Here is a 23,999-nt window from a genome sequence, read left to right on the forward strand (position 1 = left end):
TCAAAATAACTGGCTCCAGGAAAACTGAAACAAACAAATAAATAAACTAACACGTTCAGCGTTCCCACTGCAGCAGAGCAGGCAGGGGAAAAGTTTATCCCTTGCAGCCAATAGCCCGCGGTGGCTCCGAGCCAGGGCTGCGTGTTTATCTCCGGCAGGATGAAGTCATCATTAAAAAACGGCATTCCACTTCTAAAGAAGAAAGGGGGGAAGAGAAGGGAAAAAAAAAAAAAGGTTAACCCTGCACGTAACACTGTGCCAGGCAAGGGAGGAGGGAAGGCCAGCTCTGGATCTGACGATTAATCACAAAAAAAGTTGTAACTTTTGCAGCGGGTCTCGCCTCCCACTGGGTGGAGTGGAGCCCTGGTTAAAGACACAGCCCGGAATAAGGTTTGCTGTCACTTTCCGCGCACCTGCTCCATCTTTTCCGCGCTGTCTCCCGCAGGGCGGACCCGCCGATCGATCGCGGCCCCCTCCCCCCCTCCCACCAGCCTTGCCCTCGCAATCAAAATCAAGCCTTGCGCTAAAACGCGACTTATTTCGCCTGTTTGGGGGGAGCTCGCCGCTGGAAGCGGGGAGGAAGGGTGAGACCGTCTTCTCTCAAAGCAAAGCACCGTCATGGGGGAAAACGCGGCGCAGGCCGAGAAGAGCAGCGCCCCGGCTCGCCGCAAGAGCTCCGAGGGGCCCGAGAGCCAGGAGCTGCTGGCGCCCAGCCCCGCCGAGTCCCCTAGCCCCAGCCCGCCGCTGGGCGACGGCTCGCAGGTGAACGCCATCACCGTGCTGACTCTGCTGGACAAGCTGGTGCACATGCTGGACGCGGTGCAGGAGAACCAGCGCAAGATGGAGCGGCGGCAGATCGAGCTGGAGCAGGCGGTGAAGGGCATCCAGGGCGACGTCACCAAGCTGGCCAAGAGCCACGGCGCCACCGGCAGCGCGGTCGGCAAGCTGCTGGAGAAGTCGCGCAAAGTCAGCGCGCACATGCGCGACGTGCGGGAGCGCATGGACAAGCAGTGCAGCCAGGTGAAGCGGCTGGAGAGCAACCACAGCCTGCTACTGCGCAGGAACCACTTCAAGGTGCTCATTTTCCAGGTCAGTGCTCTGCCTGTGCCCCTCTTCCAGTCCCATTCCATACCCCGCCCCCCCCCCCCCCATCCCCCCATAACAAGCTGGCCCAATCCAGTTTCTGATCTTCAGAAAGAAGGGTCCAGGAGAGTCCGATTTGAAATTTGAGTACCGGCCTTTCCAAAGACCTGCTCAAAGCCAGTTAAAAATTCAGGTACAGCAGATATTTCCCCTGCTCCCTGAGGGCTGCTTTCTAAACTGGTACCAGAGGCAGTGAAGGGCAAAGAGACCTGCCCAAGGTTACCAAGAACATCAGTGGGAGAAGTGGGATTTGACTGAGGACTTCTCTGGTTCTCAGCCCACTGCTCTAATCAGCTAGCCCACTCTTCCAATTGAAAAAGCAAGTGCCTCCACCCCTGCCCCTTTGTTATATTGTTCCAGCATATACCCAAACTGTTCCACAGGCCTTGACAGACCATCTAAGATCAATTAACATCACCACTCCCTCCCTGTCTAACGGGCAGATTCAGTAGAGTCCGCTGGAGAGCAGACGAACGCCCGCTCTCCCAGCGCGCGCACAGGCCACTCGCCTGTGCACGTGATTCTGTATTTAAATTAGGTGGTGCGGTAGAAACGGGAAAAAGGAGGCGCTAGGGACACTAGAGCGTCCCTAGCGCCTCCTTTTGGCCCGGAGCAGTAGCTGTCAGCGGGTTTGACAGTCGACGCTCAATTTTGCCGGCTTTGGTTCTCGAGCACGCTGACAGGCACGGGCTCAGAAACCGGATGCCGGCAAAATTGAGCGTCTGGTTTTCGACCCGACAGCAGCCGGCCCATTTTAATTTTTTTTTCTTTTTTACTTTTTTTACCCTTCAGGACCTCCAACTTAATATCACCATGATATTAAGTCGAAGGGTGCACAGAAAAGCAGTTTTTACTGCTTTTCTGTGCACTTTCCTGGTGCCGGCAGAAACTAGCGCCTACCCAAAGGTAGGCGCTAATTTCTTAAAGTAAAATGTGTGACTTGGCTGCACATTTTACTTACTGAATTGCGCGGGCATACCTAATTCGGCCCTCAACATGCATTTGCATGTTGAGGGCGCTATTCGGTGCCACGGGTTGAACGCACGTTTTCCACCCCTTACTGAATAAGGGGTAAGGGAAAATGCACGTCCCTGGGTAGGTTAACAGTGCGCTCCACTGATGTTCTTGGTACTGTATCGGCCTGTAAGTAATCTGGTAGACTCTGAGGGCAAATAAAGATCATGCACCTATCCAGTCTGCTCATTCACATCTCCTGCTCAGCTTTATAGTCCCTCCCTCTCCATAGGGTATCTAAAACTATATAGTTTCTAGGGTGGGGCCTTTGCACTTCAGATATTGCATTTTTGTATAGTTTGAATTCAAGTTAACTTTTTGGAAATGAAAAGTATTTCCCTTTATCCAGACTTGAAAATATTCTTGTATTTTCAAGACTCACCGTAGTAATTCTGATTTTTAAAGAAAAAAATAATTTTTCTGGAAGTCCATGTACTTAATTCTAAAGGGGTTTTGAATTTTAAAACTCCAAACCTGAGCAGAACTGAAACCCCAAATAGACCCCTGAAATCTGTATGTTGTGCTCTGCATATGACCTGCCCGTTTCTAAACAGTGAACACACAAAACTTGCCCTCCCTAAATAGGGAAGTAAAGTCAGATCTGTTCAGTCACTGGTTTACAAAAATGAATGACTTGTTGGAATATTGTACAGTATCCCATCACAGCTTTAAACATTTTCAACAGACAATAAAGTACAATTCCACAATAGCCTGCATAGTAATAAGCAATTTTTTTTGCTTCACTGGACAGTAATGTTGCTAAATTTGGTTGGTCTTATCATTTGTCTAAAAGAAAATATCTTTTGTCTGAGCCACTTAACTTCAGGTAAACCTATTTCTGTATCGAACACCGTTTGGTATCTGTGGGTGGACACTGCCTCCAGTTTGGGGTTTTGATAATACCATTTTAATAGTATGGTACAATTTATTGTGCCTTAATTGTTAAAGCCATTATGCAATACAGATTTATAAAGATAATAATTCCAACTTTCTATGGGGAGCATGCAGCGTGAAAAGTAAACTCCTATTGCCTTACATGGGCCTGTGAATAGATTTTCCAGAGATGTGGAACAGTTTTGGCACTCGGAACCTGCCAACATATTTACAGACGTATAAACACTGAGGGTAGGATTAAAACTTTTTATCCAGTTACAGTTGCTGCTTAATCTGCTGAAAATGCTCAAACTGATGAATCTGGCTGCTAGAGGCTTTTCTTTTATATATTTTTTTTCAGTGAATAAAGTCCTAGCTCGCAGGTGGTTGTGTAAAATAAAGTACATGGGAATAGTTACTTAACATAGTAACATTGTAAATAATGGCAGAAAAAGATTGAAATGGCTCCTCCAGTCTGCCCAGCACGGTTGTTAGGGTTGTCAACGCAGCTCTGTGCAGGTTACCATTGTGCTTTCTGTTTAGGGTTGTAACTGCCACTCCATGCAGCTACCCTGTGTTTTTGCTGGAAACAATATAATCATTTCATTGCTGTTGGCCCACTGTTACATGTAGGTTACCTCAGTGTTTTGTTTCCAGCTTCTTGCCAATAAGGGATCCTCTGTGTTTTATCCCATGCCTTTTTGAATTCTGCTCTTTTTCTTGACTCCACCACCACCCTTTCCATATAATAATTTTATCTGATGTTGTTCCTGAATGTATCTCCCTGTAGCTTTATTGTTTCCTTTCCATTGGAAAAGGTTAATTTGTTTGTTAAAAGCTTTCAGATATTAAAATGCTATAAAGCTGAAAAGAGCCACTGAGATTCTGTAAAGTGTTAAAGAATGGAATTCATCGATTTCTTTTAACATTGATATAATTTCTAGGTATAACAAAGTATCAATGGCAGCAACTTTTTTTTTTGCTAGAGTTGTTAGGTTATTCAGTTGTCATTTAAACAAAGCCAGACTATGAGTTACCTTTTTTGGGTCTCAAAATTTCTTTCATTCCTCATGAGATGCTAGTGTTTAAAAATTCCGAAGGTTGTTTTTCCATAGCCACGCCTTTTATGACTTTTAAGTAAACCAAGGCGTTACTGTGTTGATTCTCATCCGTTCTCTGCTGACAGCAAGGTCCTTCATGTTTATTTATTAATACATTTAGCTCACGCCTTTTCGTTGTAGCTCAAGGCCAGTTATATATTTCCATGCATATAATGTGTATAGAAAAATTCAGTAGGGACGCAAAAGAAAGGAAATCTAGAAATATCAAGAGATGAAGCAACAAAACCAAGAAATAGGCAAGTTAAGTCGGTGCCAGAAGAAGCTCAGCAGCCTGTATATGTATTTTAAAGAAACTAATATTCTGCTTTCACCAAGGAGCAACTTGTTTTGCTGCTGTATATGGATCAAGCTGGTGGAGAACTTAATGTAATTTTCAAAACTAGGCCCTTTAACTTTTGAGCCTTCTAACAATAATTTGCAACAGAGTAAATATGTTCTAGAAATCCACAGAAGTAGCTACAGGACACACAGACACCCTATCTTATTGCTGTTGTAGCTCCTGCAGCACTTAAAGCAAACATTTCTTCTCTCACATTATCCTGCCTCACACCTTTCTGCTATAGACGCCACAAACTGTATCAGATGGCTAATGGTAAAGCTTCAGCAATGCTTCTTATTGTTCTGCTCATAGTTGTTTTATTGCAATCCCATGCACTCGGTTTTCTATAGTTCTTAATATCAACTTACCTGGAGTGTTTTGTGTCATATCACAACAATAGCTATGGAAAAAAAAATTCTATGCATTCCTGGGGCTGAATAGCTACATTGGCATTTTGTATCTGTATAGTTCTGTGCACAGAGAAGTCCCTGACAATGAGGTCTCTGAAAGATCAGACACCCCTGTTTGGTATGCGATAAAAAAAATAAAGGGGGGAGGGGGTATGGGAGCGGCGGGGCCCATTATAGTGACGGAAAAAAGCGCACACGGGCAGTTCAGCACATTCATCAGTTACATATGACACACTACACAATACTTTTGTTTCGTGCCAGGTCAAAAATACTAACCTGTTTATGTAAACTATTATAAAACAATAGCAAGGGGGGGGGGGGGAGGAAGAAGCAGTTTGACAGATGCGTTTGCCAGACTCGGGAAAGCAACAGTGCTAGTGGTTTGGCAGATGACTCGGAGATAAGGAGAGCCGCAGGGAATTGCAAAATCCGGGATTGGGAGGAGCTCGCATGCCTAGAGCCGGATTTACTAAGTATTTGCTCCCACTCGGAGCCTACGGGGGGAAAAAGAAATGCTTGGTATACGCGGCGCTTAGTACGAAATGGCGGGGGTGCGACTGTGCGAATTCCCTTAAGGAAAGCGAACCCCAGCCCAGGGCGAGGCCTGGCCTCGCGGTTGCAGCCTCGGCGCTGGCCAGCGGGCGCTCCGCCTGCCCTGGCGGGGGCGCTGTGCTCTCCCAGGTGAGCTCGTGCTCTTTGTTCCTCGGTGCCCGCCGGAGCTGACCGCACCCTTTGCTTGTTCCACAGACTCCAGGGCTTTCCTCAGGAGCCCAAAAAGAGGGCTAGGATGAGCTGTACATCTGGGCTTTTATCTTTCATTTCTGAAACGGAAAAGAAATCGGTGAAAAAAAACCAAAAATCCCAGGCCTCCTCAACAGACTTTGAGAGGGGCCCAGCTGTTCGTTCCTGCTTTGTCCGTGAAAGTGTGAACATCCGCAGTTTTGAAATTTAAGATATCTGAATCTAGAAAACAAGATCCAAACATGGTTGCGCGGGTCCCTTTCTTCGTTGTAGGCGAACTTTAAAAAGCAGTGGAGAATGCCTGAAGTATTAATCTTGTTATGGTCTTTATTTGTTCGACTTCCCAGACAAAAATGTAAAATGAAAGAGAAAGAAACTGATAAAGACTTTCTACCTAAATGCAACTTATTCGCACATTAGCAACATAGGAGTTTAAGCGAACGTGCATTAAATATTTATTTCTCATAAGGACTTTTATATTGCTTAAAACCGAAACTACAGAACAATTTACAAAATAAAATACATTAAAATAATAAAATGCATTACATGCTAACTCATTGCTACTATAATCTATGCTCAGCTCTGCTTAGTTTACGAGTGAAATGCTATTCTAAATAAAATCCCTAACAAGCATTTTGCCACATCATAAAATCACGGGTTTTTTTTTTTTCCTGGCACTTTCCTTTTGCTTCCAATTTAATTGAATAAGGCTTTGTGGTGGTAACATAGTAATGACAGCAGAAAAGGGCAAGATGGCCCATCCAGTCTGCCTAACAAGCATCTTATGGGTAGTATCTGCTGCTCCATGCAGGATACTCCCTTGTTTCTCTCAAGGGTAGTAACAGCCACTCCGTGTAGTTAGCCCCAAGCCTTATAAGTGCAGTAATATTTACAGTCTCTCAAAACCAAGCAACTGTCAAAACCCATAAATTACTGCTAGCAACATTTTTACTGCGAGAGGAGCCTTCTTGATAATTCAGACAATGCTGCTTCTTTGCTTTGGGACTTGGCTGTAGAAGCCGTCCTGTGCTTTTTTCCTCTTATGTCTGTATATCAGTACTGCAGACTGTAAAAGTCAGGGTCCATGTTGGTTGTTGTCTGTATCCAGTTCCCCTCCCCCCTCCCCCCATCAAAGTGGTGAGCAATGTTCCAGTTGTATGTTATGACCTTTGATTTGGAACTTGACCCCTTTTTTTTTTTTTTTTTATAAGTGCACCCATCCTCAGCCAGGTATCTGGACACCATGAGCCTGCTCACTAGCTGTTACCCTTAGACCCTGTCATAACTCCTACCACTCTCGCATGCTGAGAACCCTGTCCCCACAGCATCCTCACTCCTGGCACTGGCCCTAGGAGCAGAAGCTCAGAAGTCGCAGCTGGATTTCCTGCATGGTGGTGCACAGCAGAGCCACTGGCCTGGCCCACCCACTATGTTTTGAGCAAACGTGTTTGTATTTCAGAGAAGTCCCAGCCTAGAATGAGTAATGATGGTCAGCACCGAGGGCCATTAGCTGTGCAGTGTTTTCTGTACTGTGCCCAGATCTAGAGACATGCTTCTTCCAGCTGCCCTGTCCTGAATCTACAGTGCCTCTGGGTGTGTACAAAAGTGCTAAAAGAAAGAAAAAGTGAAAATAAGGTGAAACCACCAATTGGACTAACAACCACCAGCGTGATCTCAGAACTTCACAGTACACTCAAACTAGCTGATATCAAGTGAAAATCCCCAGGGGTCCCTATTCACTCCCCTCCTCTCCAGCCCAATCCTAGCACTGTCCATCCTGTCTACATATCCTGACCCCAGAATTCTCTTCTCTCTCTTCTCAGCCCACTTCAGTACATTCTGATCAGTCTCCCCAGCTCAAGCCCAGAATGCTCTCCTCCTTCCCTAGCCCTTCTAGTACACTCTGACCTCTCTCTGCAGCCCAGAACTCTCTTCCCCCTCCTCACTCTGACCCCAGTGCTCTCAGCACACTCAGACACCCTCTCCCCAATCCAATCCAGAACTCTCTTCCCCCTCCCCAGCCTGAATCTAGTACACTTTGACCCCCTTCCCCAGTCCAACCAGAACTCTTCCTCTCCCCAGTCTTTCCCAGAACATTGAACCCCTCCCCAGCCCAAGCCCAGAACTCTCTTCACCCCCTCCAGCCTGAATCCAGAACTCTTCTCCCTCCTCAGCCCACTCCAGCACACTCTATGCTTTCTCAACAATCTTAGCACTCTCTTCCTCCAGCCCCAGCACATTCCAACCCTTCCCCAGCCTGAGCCCAGAACTTTCTAGCTTCCTGCCCCAGAATGCTCCAGCCCCATCTGTAGCTCATCCAGACCTCTGTTGCCCCCCCCTCTCCAGCCCACTCCAACCCCCTCCCAAGCCAAACCACAAGAATTTATAGCCCCTCGTTCCCCAGCCTGATCCCAGCATACTCCATCTCCCACTCCCCAGCCTGTTCCCACCACACATAAACCTCCCTCCCCAGCTCCACCCCAGCATTCTGTTCACCCCTTAGAAGCAAACTCCATCTCCCCATCACCTTCATCCTGGACATTTTCCACCCCCTCCACTCCCCCTCCCCATTTCTATCCTAAACCCAGCATTGTGATCCTCCCTCTGCCCTCCCCCCCCCCCCCCCCCCCCCAGCACCAACTTTACCCAATCCAACCAATTTTGCTATTTACTCCTCTCCAGTTCTGTGGCCCTCTTTTCCAGGCTGCCCATCACTGTGACTGACTCCATCTGGTTCCACGGCTCTCTAGAGCCTCTTGTGTCTGCTACGCATGAGGGCTTCTCAGCAGTGGGTGAGGTGTGCATGCTCATCTTACCAGTCTCCATGTCCGCTGGTCTCACAACAGAGCATGCGCACATAACTTGGAATATCTGTGCATACATGTATGCCTGGTACTCGGAATTGACAGCTGTACATTCTGAGCTAGGCGCCTAGCTCAGGGAGTACTCATGCAAGTTCTGAGCTTTGTCTGCATTGCACTCTGCCCCACAACCAAGTCTCTGACAGACACCACTTTAGTCTAAGAGGATGCCTTTCAAACAGCTGTGTGGTGGCATATTCATGTGTATATGGCCGTGCATCGTTTTACCATTTTATAACCCATGCGTATGTTAGACACACTTTTTACAACATTCTCACATTTCTACATTGCAACATATGCATGTGTGTAGACTTACACATGAACTATGCAATGCATTGACACCATGGTCATCAATGCATTAAACACACGTACCTTTCTGACCCATTTAAAAAATATACACGTGTATATTTTACACCCAAATGCAAAGTAAGAATTACTCGTGCAAGTCCCAGTTTATGCACATAAGTTGACCAGTTTTAAAACATGCAAGCGTAAATGAAATTAAACAGTTTACCAATTAGTCCACCAGTTCACCCAGCCCTTCTCCAGGTCATCAAGACCTTCCTGGTTCTCTAGCCTGAACTCCCCCCAGTTTATCCAGACTTCCCACCCGCTCAGTACTATACAATGGGGTAGATCTTAAAAAAGTACGCGCGGGCGTACTTTTGTTCGTGCAACCGGCGCAAACAAAAGTACGCCGGATTTTATAAGATACGCGCGTAGCTGTGTGTATCTTATAAAATCCAGAGTCGGCACGCGCAAGATTGCGCAAAATCGGCAGCCTGCGTGCGCCGAGCCGCACAGCCTGCCTCCGTTCCCTCCGAGGCCGCTCCGAAATCAGAGCGGCCTCAGAGGGAACTTTCCTTCTGCATCCCCCCACCTTCCCCTATCTAACCCACCCCCCCAGCCCTAACTAAATCCCCCCCTACCTTTGTTGTGCAAGTTACGCCTGCTCGAAGCAGGCATAACTTGCGTACACCGCCTCGCCATCCCCGGCACAGGCCGCAGTGCCGGGGGACTCGGGACCGCCCTCCCGGCCCGCCCCCGAACCATCACCACGCCCCCGGACCCGTCTCAGACCACCCCTGACCCCCAGACACGCCCCCGGACACACCCCTGACTTCCGACATGCCCCCGGACAAGCCCCTCCCGCCCCTTTTACGAAGCCCTGGGACTTACGCGTGTCCCGGGGCTTTGCTCATGTCGGCAGCCTATGCAAAATAGGTGCTCAGGGCTTTTAAAATCTACCCCAATATGAATAAACACATTTAATATCACTTACGCCAGATAATTAGTAGGTGTACAAATACATGAGTAAGTTGGATAATGTGCGAACGTGTCTTTTAATAACTTAATGCGGGTAAGTGTTGGCCCCACCCCAGAACGCACCTAGATCTCCCCTTGTTATTTTTACACGTGTATGTGCAAGCAAAAGTGAAAATACAAATGCATTTCTGACTTTTGTAAAATACGGAGTATGTTAGTAGAGGCTACTTATGTGTATATTTGCTAATTTTTATGTGTGTTTTATATTATATTTTGATATTGATTCTTTTACTGAATACTTGTAATCTTGGTCACAGCTGCAGTCTGGACAATGTATTTTTATTAGAGGGGGCAGGGAGGGGTTGCACTGACAGGCTGCTTTAAGAATGTTACGTTGGCTTGCTTTATTTTTTGTATTTAATTTTTTTTAGCATTTATTATTTTATATATTTGAATTAAAATAGTTGCAATAATTTGCACACACTGTTACAGTCAGCATGGTGGCTGTGGCACCACTCCCACAGCCCTTACATCACTGCTTTTCTAACCCACATTAAACTCTGTTTTGTCCTGGGACCACATCACTATTGTGCTTTTGGTTCCCTTAAGTTCAAGATAAGCGACCCTAACATGCAGGGCCATCCAGTATAAATAAAAGCGCCAGCGTGAGATCATGCAGTTCACAAAGGATACATGATTGGTTTCAGCATAAACTACAATATAGTGTTTTGGGTTGTTATGTAATGCAATTTTGATTAATTTATTATTTTATGCAAACCACATCAATGTTTTTTTTAATGATTTCGCAGTTAATCAAGAAATAAATAAACTAACCTTAAACTACTCTAAAAACATAACTTAGCAGTAGATGAGACTTGAAGTTAATGGTGTCAGGGGGTTAGTAAACACTCAAAACTTTGTAGACTTCAGAATCTAATATATTATAATCAACATGTATACATATCTGTTCATTTTCAGGCTGCAAATGAGATAATGATACATTGTATATCAATGACCTTTTTAAAGCAAAAATATTCTGAAAAGTAAAGAGAAAGGTAAAAAGAATTAGGAAGGCATAAATAATGGATGCCAAACCACTGACGAGTGCCTGCAAAAAAAAGAGAGCAAGAAAAATAAATAAACTTGCTCAGACTTCAGTGGTACATTAAGGGCTGGCTTTTAAAAGGGTTACGTGCATAAGGTACGCGCGTAACCCTTTTAAAATACCCCTGCGCGCGCCAAGCCTATTTTGCATAGGCTCGGCGGCGCGCGCAAGCCCGGGACGCGCGTAAGTCCTGGGGCTTGCAAAAAAGGGGCGGTCGGGGGGCATGGCTAGGGGGCGTGGTGTCGGTTTGGGGGCGTGTTCGGGGGGCGTGTGGGCGGTCCAGAGGCGTGGCCGAGTGCCCCGACACAGCGGCCTGTGTCGGGGCCTGCCGCGCCAGAAGACAGCCGGCGCGCGCAAGTTACTACTGCCCGGAGGCAGTAGTAACTTTTGGAATAAAGGTAGGGGGGGGTTTAGATAGGGCCGGGAGGGTGGGTTAGGTAGGGGAAGGGAGGGGAAGGTGCGGGGGGGTGGAGGGAACGGGCAGCGCGCGCAGGGCTTGGCGCGCGCAAGTTGCACAAATGTGCACCCCCTTGCGCGCGCCGACCCTGGATTTTATAAGATACGGGCGGCTACGCCCGTATCTTATAAAATCCGGCGTACTTTTGTTTGCGCCTGGTACGCAAATAAAAGTACGCGCGCGCGCTCTTTTTTAAAATGTACCTCTAAGTGTATTTGAACATATTGAAGCTTCTGGAGTTTACAGAATCATGGGGGAAGGGAATATGCTTGCTTAGGTCTTTCTCAGTATTTTTTGTTTTATTGACAAGTTTCTCCAGATTCTAGTCCTGGTGGCGAAATCTTTGAATCTGGGATGGAGAATAATCAAACTGCCTCATTTGGGTTGGACCATAACGTTTCCTGTGCTGGTGTCACAGACTTCTAAGGCTTCGGGAAAATGTCTGATATAATCAACCAACTGCTCCTGGAACACTAACGTTGAGGCGATGTCATTTCTATGCTTGGTATGCTACTTATACAAAGGGTTATTTAAAACAAAAAAACAAAAATTATCAGTAAATGAACCTAAACTGAAAGGTAATTAAGTCTCACTTTCTAGTGCTACATTTAAATGTCTCCCACTTAATTATTTTATAAACTATAATTCAACATAAAGTTTAATTCCCATCTCCTGGTAGTTTGAAAGCTATTGTTTACCTTCTATCATGTGCTTATTTATAAATCGAACATAGAAAGCATGTGAATACCTATTAAAAAAATGTTTTCTAGTCGTAAAATCAGTGGTATGTGGTGAGATTCCAAATAAGGGATTAAGTACATGCACAGAAAGGAGGAGGGAGAGATGGGGAAGGTGCAGAGAAGAAAGGAGGGGGAGAAGAGTGAGACTGAACTGCAGGAGTGACCCTGGAAATGCCAGAAAAAGAGTGAGAAGCATAAGGACTTCCATTTCTCCAGGATAAGACTTTACATCATAGGGCCTACACAAATATAGTTCCACCCAGGTCATTTAATCCAGTTGTATCAATCTTCTACATACTTGGCACAGTCAAACTTCACAATACTTTTAACCAACAAGACTTTCACTGTATTTACAGGAACAGGTATACAGTTACATAGGTATGAGTACTCACGGGTCAAATGACTCAACTCATCTCAGCCCTCTAACCCTCAAGTTGCCAGAATTGTTCCCAGCATTCAGTTTTGAACCCCCTGAGGAACAATCCAGATCCTCACAGGAGTGGGGCCACATACCAGGCTAACAGCTGTCTGAGCCTGTCTCTGCTTAAGCCACTCTATGGCTCTATATGCAAGGCACCAGCCTCTGAACAGGCAGACCCTGGTGTGAGGCCTGCCAGAGCACCTTTTGTTTGCCTGGGGATGGGAGAAAAGAGCTGAAGGGAAATGAGAAAGGGTGGTACAAAAGAGCAAAGGTGAAGAAAAAGAGAAGGTTGGGGCAACAAACAGGTGGAGGGGAGGAGAGAGGCTCAGTTTCAGCAGAGCTTCTCTTTCCCTCCTCACCTAAACCAGTGCAATCATTAAGAGCACTTTCCACTCTTTCTATCCTTTGCAACCTTCCTCCCCTCCAGGCCAAGACACTTCATCTGCTGCAGACTCCAGCATTGGCATTGCTAGGTACTTTAAAGATACAGAGCATGGACCCATGGGTCCTTTCTTTCTCCCCCCACCCCAGAGTTGCCAACATTTCCACAGGCCAGGACTGGACACTTGAGGACCAGGGAGAAGAGAGACAACTGACCTCCCCTCATTTGCATAAATGTGCCACCACTGCCCCTGAACCTGCCTTCTTTCTCTCGTCTCTCTGTTCCTTCTATTCTAGCATCCTGAGGACAGTGGCAATGGACAGTCTACCAGTAAATCAATACAACCGACAGAACTATCAATGATGAGTGATGCACTAATGAATCTATTTGAAACACCATAAGAATGAAAGAGTATAATCTGCATTGTTGCATGCATTCCCTTAATTGTGTATGCACATGTGTATTATGGGCACAGTGATCATTTTTCCCAAAGTTATGTAAATATGAGTGCATCAATCATCCTCACCCTTCACTGATCTCTTCTTAAAGTGCATTCACAGTTGGCTGAGGGACCCAGATACAGCACAGCACACAGCCACCTACATTCAGCCTTTGGGTTAAAGATTTTTAAAGTATACTGTCTTTAATTCAATGCTGACGACAAATTGTCAATGAATCCTCTGAAAAAAAATGAATTACAATTACTTTATAGTAAACCTTCCATTCCAATATAGCACTAACTCTCAGCACTCAAATAGTAACAACCATACCTATAAAAAAGGTAACACCTCAAATATTACACTAGATCCTACAACACCAGTACACCTCCTATCAGGAAAATAGAACAAGCCAAGCTGCCATAGATCTTTACACAGAAGCCACATGCTAACAAAATGCCTCATCTTGGTCACACATGAGGATGCACAGACAAATCCTCATCAAACACAGACTAAAGAGACTATAGATGTGCTTCGGGTAAAACCGCAGGAATTTAATTTTTCCTGCGGTTTGGGGTTTTTTTTTCAGGGGCCCCAATTTTCGGGTTAGTGCGCACTATCGGGAGTTAGCATGCACTAACTCCAGTTGGTGCGTGTTGTGTTCCGCGGCCGTGGAAGGCCACGACCACGGTCCCCTACCATGCCCACGATGGCGACCCACCACAGGAACTCCGGGAGAAGCCCCAGATCCAAGCCCCAGATCCAATTCCCTTCACTCCACATTGAACCCCAGTGCTGGTCGCCGGGTGGGGAGCCGTCCCTGCTCCTCCCTCGCGGAGTTTCCTCCATGGAGGAAATCCAAGATGGCCGCCACCATCCTTAGGTGCGAGGCCACGACTCCTTGTCAGATTTAAAGGGACCTGATCCCTTTAACTACACTCACCTGTTTCCTATGAGCCAGAGCAGAGGAAGTATAAAAGGAGGCTTCCTCTGCTCATTCCTTGACTTGGCAACGTCCTTCGTTCATCAGGTCTGCTTGCTTCGGTGAGTCTTCCTGTCCTTTGGATCCTCGTTCCTGTCGTGTCTTGCCTTGGTGTTCCTGGTTCCTGACTTCGGATTGGCAAGCGGTGATTCCTAGTGTGTGACTTCGGACTGGCAAGCGGTGATTCCTGGTGTGTGACTTCGGACTGGCAAGTGGCGATCCCTCGGTATACGACCTCGGACTGGTAGTGGCGACCCTCTGGCACGTGACCTCGGACTTCTTCTGGACCATCGTTTCCAAGGGCCCACCTAAGTCCCAGCGACCCGGGTCCCTACAGGCTCCTCCCGGGGGGACTGCGGGCTTCCAGGGGTGAAGCTCCAGTCAGCCCTTGCATCGAACGCCCGACTCCTTGACCTCTCAAAGGTCCACCTAAGTCCCAGCGGCCCAGGTCCCTACGGGCTCCTCCTGGGGGGACCGCGGGCTTCCAGTGGCGAAGACACAGTTCCTTTCCTCGACGTCACGACTCTTCGTTTGCCTCCACAGTCGCTCCAGTCTCCAGTACCGAGGGTCAGCTGGTCACATCTTCTGTTACTGCCTCGCCACCCGATGGGAGAATCTACGGATCTTCCTCCTAAGGTATTCCATCCTCCCGTCGGCCCAAGGGTTCACAAGCCTGAGCATAACAGAGCGCACTAACTCAAAAATGAATTTTTTCTGAAATTTCGGAAAAACTTAAATCGTTTTTCAGTTCTCCCGAACCATTCAGAATTAGGCAATTTCGTTGACATTGCCTAATTCTGGAAAAAACGATTGCACATCCCTAAAAGAGTCCATTCAATCTAAATAGAAACTTGAAAGCGCAGCAAGCCAGACTCTGTATGCAGACATCATCATTCCACATGAAACATAAAAAATAAAACCAAGAATTATAGAACATCGTAAAAAAATCATACTTGGAGAAAAAAATAAACATTTCAAAACAGCTGACAAAAAGAATATTCAATAATTAAAAACTTGTACAAATTTAAAAAAAATTCTTAAATACCAATAAAATATTTCAAAACAGCAGACACAACAAATAACACCCCAATTATGAAAAGAATTAAGGATAAAAAGTATCCCTTGCTCTGCATCCCTGGGAAGTTTTCATTAACATTCACCCTTAGATTCTCATGGATTAATAGGAGAAGGGAGTGTACAAACTTTCTTCTTTCTCATATACACACACTCTCCATCACATATACATTTTCTTGCTCACACACATATTATCTTTCTCTCTCTCTCTCTGCTATGTGCTCTTTCAAATACACATGCACAAACACACATGCTCCTTCACATGCCTTCTCTCACACACACACACGTGCTTTCTCTCTTCCTTGAACATACAGGCAACTGCAGCCTCCTCCTTGACTCATGCAGCATCTTTCTCACACACACATACACACATGCTCTCTCTCACACACAAACATACACACACATGCAATCTCTTTCATATACACATGTCAAACACACACACACATACATGGTGTCTCACACATACACATATATACACATGCTTTGTCTCTCATTCATGTATACACACATGTTCCTTGTCTCTCTTTCTCTCTCTCACACACACACACACACACACAGATGTCCTCTCTCTCACACACATACACACATGCTCTTTCTTACACACAACCACTCCCATGCTCTCTCATACTTACACACTCATGCTTTGACTCTCATACATTCACATGCAGACATACGTAGTCATGCTCTCTGTCTCTCTCTTACACATATGCACAAATGTTCTCTGTCTCCCTTTCCCCAGAGTATGCAGGGTGCAGGCAAGAGCAGTCTTCTTCTTCAGTTCAGCAGGTTGACCAAAATTGCAGTCTCCACATGGGCCTGGCCAACACAGCAGCCACCTCCTTTGTTCTTCCTTGCCTTTCCTACTCTTCCTTCCTCTTCTCTCCAGTTTCCCCTTCTCTTCTCCTGTCCTGTTGCCTCTCTCTTTTTCCTTTCTTCGTCTTTTCTCCTCAGTCCTCTCCTTCCTTCACATCCTCTGCTGCTCTCTTTCTGTTCTACCCTCCTATCTCCTGCTTCCTTCCCCTTTCTTCTCTCTGCTGCTACCCCCTCTTCCTGCCCTCCACCTCTCACTTTCTCCTGTTCTGTTTTTTTTCTCTTCCCATTCTTTTTCCTTCCCTCAGTGACTTCTGTTCCCCTTCCCTTGTGCTGTTCACCCCTCTCTCCTCCATCATCAGGGACATGGTTAAGATCAGCCAGTGCAGGGAAAGCCATAAGCAGCAGAAGCGGGAATGGAAGGAAGTTGCTTCTCAGCATATTTCCGCTTTTCCCACCTCCCTCGGCTCATTGGCTGACCAAAGCACAGTTAGCCAATGAGCTATGGGAGAAGCTGCAGCACACTGTGAAGAGCTTCCTCCACTTCCCAATGGCACCGCGGGCCCAACCGCCTGTGCTGCATGTCACTGTTACTAAATGTTTCACTGCTGGCATGAGGGAGGAGAGCCAACCCTGCTGGGAGTCATGAATGTATTCATTTTTTCAGAGGACACCCTTCTCACCTATCCCCTTTCTCATCTCTTCTCTTCCCTTCCCTACCTCCCCTTCTCATCTGTTCCTCTCATTCCTTCTCCTTCCTTCCTTCCTTCCTCCACTTACATATAGTTGGCTCATCTTCAGGCCAGCCCAGGGAATTCATTGACTGCCCCAACGATCCTGACCACATACCACTGTTTAAAATGCTACTCTTCTTTACAGATCCCTGTATCGCACACTACTAGTGAGATGTGATTTTCCTCAACATACATTTAGAGTTAAAAAAAAAAAATCCCTTAAAACAGGCTGTCTACACTTAGCTGAACAACATAGGGAGGGAAATTTTCAAAATCCATTTTCTCGTGTAAGTGACTACTTACCCAGGTACAAGAGCTATTTGAAAACTGCCCATCTTATATGCAGATAAAAGGAGGTATGTTAGTCCATGGGGCATAATCCAGTTTAATTTGCATATTTGGGTTATCCTGGAAACTTCCTGATCTGGTAAGGGTGCTGGGAACTGAATTTAGAAACCCTGCCTTTTACATTTCAAAGTGCTACAGCTGCTACAGACTTTAAGCTGATTCATTTATTTGCATAAATGAAAGAAGTAGAATATACTGTGGATATTTCATGGTCTGTGTTACTAGTATGGAGCTAACCCAGCTGAGTTTCAGAGATAAAGCAACTTGAGTTATATTGAAACTCAAATTCTCCATCCTCCCTTCAAAATCACTTAAAAAATGTAAAAGGTTATCCAATCCTTCCCAGTCTCAGAAACCAAGAAAAGGATATGTATTGTATGTTCAGTGTAAACATTAATCATTCCTATCGCTAAACCTTTCTCTTGGAAGCTCATCAAACAGGTGACATAGAGATTTGGGTAAGCAAGTGTCTAGATCCTAATTAACTATGTTATGATAAGAAAAATGCTTCCTTTTTCAAAGTCTAAAACAATAGTTACTAAGATTCAAACTTTTGTTTATCACATCTGTGCTCCAAGATTTATGACACTTACACACTGTCAACTCTTTCAGGAGGAAAATGAGATTCCTGCCAATGTTTTTGTCAAAGATCCTGCATCCGTTCCGAGCATAACAGAAGGGCAGGAAGAACCTGTGGATGAGAACAAAGCTCTGGAAGAGACCTTGCACACAGTGAGCCTGTCGTCCGATGAGGAGATCACTCATGAAGATGATGCTTTGGAAGACAGCACAGAGGAGAAACTTGGGGAATCAAGGGCTGAAAAACTAAAGAAATCGAGTCTCAAAAAGGTGGATAGCCTCAAGAAGGCCTTTTCTCGCCAGAACATTGAGAAAAAGATGAACAAGATTGGAACCAAGATTGTATCCCCAGAAAGAAGGGAGAAGATTAAGAAATCATTTACCTCAACTCACCACAAAGCATCAGGAAAAGGGTCCTCTTTCAAAGTGACGCCACTCACATTGAGTTTGAAGAAAGCCCGCGAAGGAGAATCTACTGCAAAGAATGATGAAATATCCGAAGAAACTTCCACGGATGCTCAGGCTGTCACTGAGCCCGATAAGACCTCATTAGGTGAGGTGCCTTCAGAAATGCCATCTTCTACACCAGAAGCAAAAGCAGAAAGTGATTTTACAGAGAAAGAAGTGAAAGCAGCAGAGAAAGTAATGATGAACAGTAACATAGAGCTCACAATTGTTGAAGACAATGAAGAGTTTAAGGCAGGGTTAGACATGTCTAATGAGAAACACTTTGAAGAAGAAGACGAGGTAAACAATACTGACAATGCAGAAGAATTTTTTGAGGAGCCAGCTCATCCAGCCATTCTCCAAATAAACCAAAATGCATAATGACTGACGTTTCTTCAAGATTATTAAAGGCAGATAATTTTAAGTAAGTGAATAGCACAGTACACATTTAAGTATGCTACAGATAGGAACTAATGGCTGTATTTTTGTAGATCATGCCTGTTTATTGACCTCATTTAGTCTGACACTGCAAGAAGGTAAACCATGGGTGCTTCACAACAGCAGCCTCCAACATACTGTTTCAGTTGACTGGGCCCACTGTGTAAGCACACTCGAAAGTTATCAGGAAACAATATTGGAAAAAGAAAACGAAGCCGCAAATGGTCATCCAATCATTTATCAGCTGGTATCCTGAAGAAAAAAGAACTGATTTATTCCAGTACAATTTCAATTCTAGCAGTTGCCATGTTCAATAACATCACCTAGTGACAACTCTTGTAAGCCACAATGATGGTTTTCATTATGACTTATTATTCCAGGATATACAGGGTTTTTTTGTATTTTTGAAGAGGAATTTCTCAATTAGGCTATCCAGCATGATAGCATACACATATCTGCTATACTCACTGTCTATGTGATCTTCTTACTATGTGTTTTCATCTGCAATGGAAACAGGCAATTCCATTAGCCTAGTATATCAGAGAGCCATCTGCATAGTATTTATTTGATGTACATGATGGGGGCGGGGATGCTGATGTCTTGCTTATGTTAATTTCTAAATAGCTTGAAGTGTTAGATTAGTAAAAATCAACAGCAATGCTGTGTTTGTAGATGCATTCCCATATCCTGTTTATGCCAGCAAATCATTCAATGTGTTATTCACTTATTAAAAACACCTGCTTTTACTTGGCAAAATGGCATAAAGGATGATAGAGGAGAAAAAATATATAAGCTACTGTACCTAAAGTGATATAAAAGAGATGGAAAAAAATATATATAGATAGATAGATAGATACATGAGATCAAGCACTCTAACTAATAATCTGATTATTTGTTTATACAATAGCAAATTCTAAATCATTGTACCTCCACTGAATTATATTAAGGAATAGTTGTGAAGTATAATTTCTCAGTATAAGATTTTTGAGCACCATAATTTCTATATATATATATAATCATACATATATATAGATATATATACTTACCTATCATAGAACTATAGATTTTGCCCAGAGAATGCAAATAGATAGTGATAGTAAAGTAGAAACAAAGTTTAAATGAAGATAGAAAATAAAATTTGGAAGTCAACGAGAGGAAATCAAACAGGATTACAGTATGTTGCAGGGAAATAGCATAGCAATGACGAACAGGAAGTAGTTTATCTCCCACATTCTGCAACACCTTTGTGCCAGACTTTATAGGGGGGATGGTTCCCTTAAGATCTACCTTACAAAAAAACTCATTAAAAAACATCTTGTACAGTCCATTATCATAATACAGAATTCAGTTCTTCAATTCCTCCCCCCTCCCTGAAAACAAAGGTTCCTTAATATATTATCATAACTTGTTTTTCCTCTTCGAGATTTCATATTTGTCACAATTTAATTCTGCAGATATACAGAGATCTGTTAGTAAAATGCAATGTATTGTTAACTTTTTTTCTATCGCAGTGTAACAATATAACATTACACTAAAGCCTGCTTTCTTCAAAATATATAAATAGACTTGTAAAATATGCACACATCTGTCTCCTTTTGTTTTATAGATTTTGGAGCTCACCACTAACCGGGGGCAGCTTTCAGTCAGTACGTCACAGTGCCCAAATGCAACACTAGCCCTGAGAAGGCTCCACAGTGAATTTAACTCATAGAGGCATATACAATAAAATTCATGCTAAAAAACATGTTCACATACAAATCAGGAACATTTTGCATGCACATTAAAAGAGGACTGAATGTGCTGTGCAATAAATTTTCATTAGAGCAGGCTAAAAACTTACCCTCAGAGGTGTGACATTGGTAATAACGTGGACATTAACACATAAAACTGTAACTTTCACACCAGCTTCCAGGAAATCCTCCATGCTAACCAACCCAAAGCAAAAGGCCGGTTAGGGGGATTTCCATCTGCCTCCATCCTCTCCCCATCATCCTGTGGCAATTACTTAGCCCATCCAGGGGCTCCAAAATGGGACCTTACCATTCTTGAGGGGTCCACTTTCATCATCAATAGCTGCCTAACTCTGAATGGCGGTGCCTAAAAGGTGCTTCACCATGATTGATAGGAGTGGGCTTTGCAGTCCTTTCTGCCGATGAAGAAAGATGGCACCTCTAGAATGGTAAGTGCCCATTCTGCAGGGGGGGTCTTGGGTAGTCCCCAATGGGAGCTGTGCCACTGCTTTGGGGAGGGGGTGCCTCGGACAAGAGACACATCATTGTGTCGGGAAGATGGAGGGAATGGGATACCCCTGGGTGAGTTCTATTATTACTGTGGGGAGGAGGGGGATCTGTGATACTGGGGGTGGGGTGTATGGCACAGTCATTTTTGGGGTGGTTAGGTGGAAGAAATAACCCTGCTGATCACCCCTCAGCCTTTGGATTGGTTAGCATGGGGGATTTCCCGGCACCAGATCTGCCAAAAATATACCACCCAGTCAAAGGCAGGTGTTAAACCTTTGGAAAATAAAGAGTCAGGAGTGCACTGTTTGAAGCCTCATTTGCATATGACACTCCTGCATTTATATGTACTAAGTTTAATTCATGCATCTTAATGTATTGATGGGCCATCTTAAAGTGCATTTTAAGACCTTATTGCATAGCACAGTAGTTTTAAAATGCACATAATGCGTTTATCATGCGTGTTAACTTTTATTTTATTGAGCCCTTAATCATGTATCTTAAAAGTCCTGTAATTTGTCAAAAATATAATGGTATAATGTGTGAAAATGCATTTTTGTTATTTTCATATTATTTTGACAGTGATGTAAATCAGTTATATGGCTCAAGATTTCACAAAATCAGTCCTCAAGACTTTCAAGCAGTTTTGGTTTTCATGGTAACCAAATATGCAAATTAGCTTAGTTCTTAGACCAACAGAATGAATATTCATGGTTATCCGGAGAACCACATCTGGTTGAAGATCCTGAGGACTGAGTTTAGGAAGCCCTGATCTAATAGATGTAACCAATCAGTTTATGGAGGAGGAGAAGAAAATATATAGAAGCCTTATAGTATCTCTGTTGTTCCTGAAGCAAAGAAGATTTTTTTTAGGTAGAATTCTGCACTGCAAAATGAAAGATAATTGCAGTTTACCATGTGACTTAGCAGCTCAGCCAGTAAGAGCACAGGAAGCTAAATCTGACAGTGACCGAATCTGAAGAGGAGACCTATGTGATTTCAGAAGCTCAAACACTTCATTATCTTGGATGATTCTTACATTTGTGCAATAAAAGGTATTACTTACCAACACTAATAAAAGCTGAATTAGAATTTCAATAGGATGTTGTTATAGTTGGGGTGGAGTATCTGAAGGCAAGTTATTGTAATCAGTTTGGGAGCAGAAGGTAGAGAAGAGGATCAAGACTGAATAGACCAGTGTTTCCCAACCCCGTCCTGGAGGCACACCTAACTGGTCTGGTTTTCAGGATAGTCACAATAAATATCCATGAGTTCGATTTTCATACACTAGGTCTATGATATATGCAAATCTACTTCTTCAACAGTCATTATGGATATTCTGAAAACCAGATCAGTTAGGTGGGCCTCGAGGACAGGATTAAGAAACACTGAACTAGACACAAGCTGCAAAGCTCCTTCCCTCTTTTACCTCTTAGAGACAAAAGGCTGTTCAGCTCTGGGGCCAATCCAGTGAGCCATCCAATAACCTGTTATGGTAAGATATGCTCGTGAACAACCTTCAGCCTGCATTTCATACTCCAAAATGAACAGTACTTACACAACTTTGACCTGACTGCCCTGAGAAATAAGGGAGAAAATGAATATAGTGGCTACAAATTAGAGAGATGAACCATTCCATATGCATTAATAATTATCCAGAGTACTAACAGAGTTTATTTACAAACACAAATACAACTATGTCATTGATAAACAAATCGATGAATAATCAGCAAACAAAGAAGCAGCACACCTCTCCAATACTATCAAACAACCAGAACAAGAGAGGGAAAAGGATCAATCGTCCAATTCACAACTTTAACTGAATCATAGGCAGATGACAATATCATACAAATCTTTGCTTAGAAGTCTCAATCTGCGGCCTCTCGCCTCTCAATGGGCCGCAAGCCTTAATCAGCTTACCAAAGCAGCATATAATGTTTAATCATTTATCGTCATCTGCTCATGTCAGTATTTAATCTAATTAGAGTGTAATGATTTTACCACAATTTTATTTCCAACCTACCCTAAAAAAGGTTATAAATATGAACCAAAAACTATACTTCCCACCAACATTAAAATCTGAAAAATTCCCAAAATTCAAAAATTTGTTGAAAAAGAGATACTTAGCCGATGCCTTGTAGAATGTCACATTAACGCATTCCCGACACGAATCATGTTTCGGTTGCCGAAAGCAACCTTCTTCAGGGGATAACACTCAACAATATTTTACATGAAGCGGCCAAATTTCTTCAATCTCTCCTAAAGACAAACACAACACGTTAAAGATTAAAAAGTGCACTCATGTCCAGTTATACAAACCCACAGATATCCAATTAAACCAGGATTAATCCATACCTAACATGTATCTCAGAAAGAAGAGCTTACCCGGACAAACTGTGTCTCAGCTATTGTTTTCAAAAAATGGCGCCACGGCGTCTCTGACTCACACCCGATACCACATCCTTTTAAATCCTGCAAATACCTTATACGTCACCGGAAACCAACGCTAACCAGGCAATGAGAAAACTACAAATCCCATGATCAAGAAGTCGAAAAAGAAACACCACTTCCGCTACCCATTCACATCAAAACATAACCAGTCTGTACTGTCAAGAAAAATTAAAACACAAACCAGTCAATCTCTCTGTTCAATCCCTTAGGGGCCACGGTGTCGAAATAATAAATCCATTTCTGCTCCCTTCGCAGGAGATAGTTGTCAAAATCCCCTCCTCTATTACTAGGTGTCAGCTGTTCAATAACCGCAAATCGTAATGAATCAAACAAGTGTCCATTTTCTAAACAGTGTTGCACTACGGGTGCTTCTACCCTTTGCCTAGCGATAGCACTCTTATGTTCAATCATACGGGTTTTTAAGTTGCGTTTGGTTTTTCCAATGTATAATAAAGGACACTGGCACCACAACCCATAGATTACCCCTTTCGATTGACAATCCGTATATGCTTTGAATTTAAATTTACCTTTTGCAAAAAAAGGGAGAAACTCTCCTGAGAACGATTGGTTACAAACACTACACTTATTACAAGGAAAATGACCCTTAGA

General features: G+C 44.0%; 1 protein-coding gene across 1 annotated transcript; it reads left to right on the top strand.

Annotated features, from left to right (window-relative positions):
- Positions 1-241: 241 nt before the first annotated feature.
- CAVIN2 (caveolae associated protein 2) lies at positions 242-20,284 on the top strand. Its single transcript, XM_029606084.1, has 2 exons — positions 242-1,089; positions 17,851-20,284. The coding sequence occupies exons 1-2, from the start codon at positions 619-621 to the stop codon at positions 18,643-18,645; spliced, it is 1,266 nt and encodes a 421-aa protein (XP_029461944.1). The 5' UTR covers positions 242-618; the 3' UTR covers positions 18,646-20,284.
- The last annotated feature ends 3,715 nt before the right edge of the window (positions 20,285-23,999 follow it).

The sequence above is a fragment of the Rhinatrema bivittatum genome, chromosome 6 (genome assembly GCF_901001135.1).
Source record: "Rhinatrema bivittatum chromosome 6, aRhiBiv1.1, whole genome shotgun sequence".
Classification (NCBI taxonomy): domain Eukaryota; kingdom Metazoa; phylum Chordata; class Amphibia; order Gymnophiona; family Rhinatrematidae; genus Rhinatrema; species Rhinatrema bivittatum.

Excerpts from the sequence above, each read along its gene's own strand:
- CAVIN2 (XM_029606084.1), top strand. The coding sequence starts at position 619 with ATGGGGGAAAACGCGGCGCAGGCCGAGAAGAGCAGCGCCCCGGCTCGC. Across the intron at positions 1,090-17,850 it reads TCAAGGTGCTCATTTTCCAG|GAGGAAAATGAGATTCCTGC; the intron begins GTCAGTGCTCTG and ends CAACTCTTTCAG.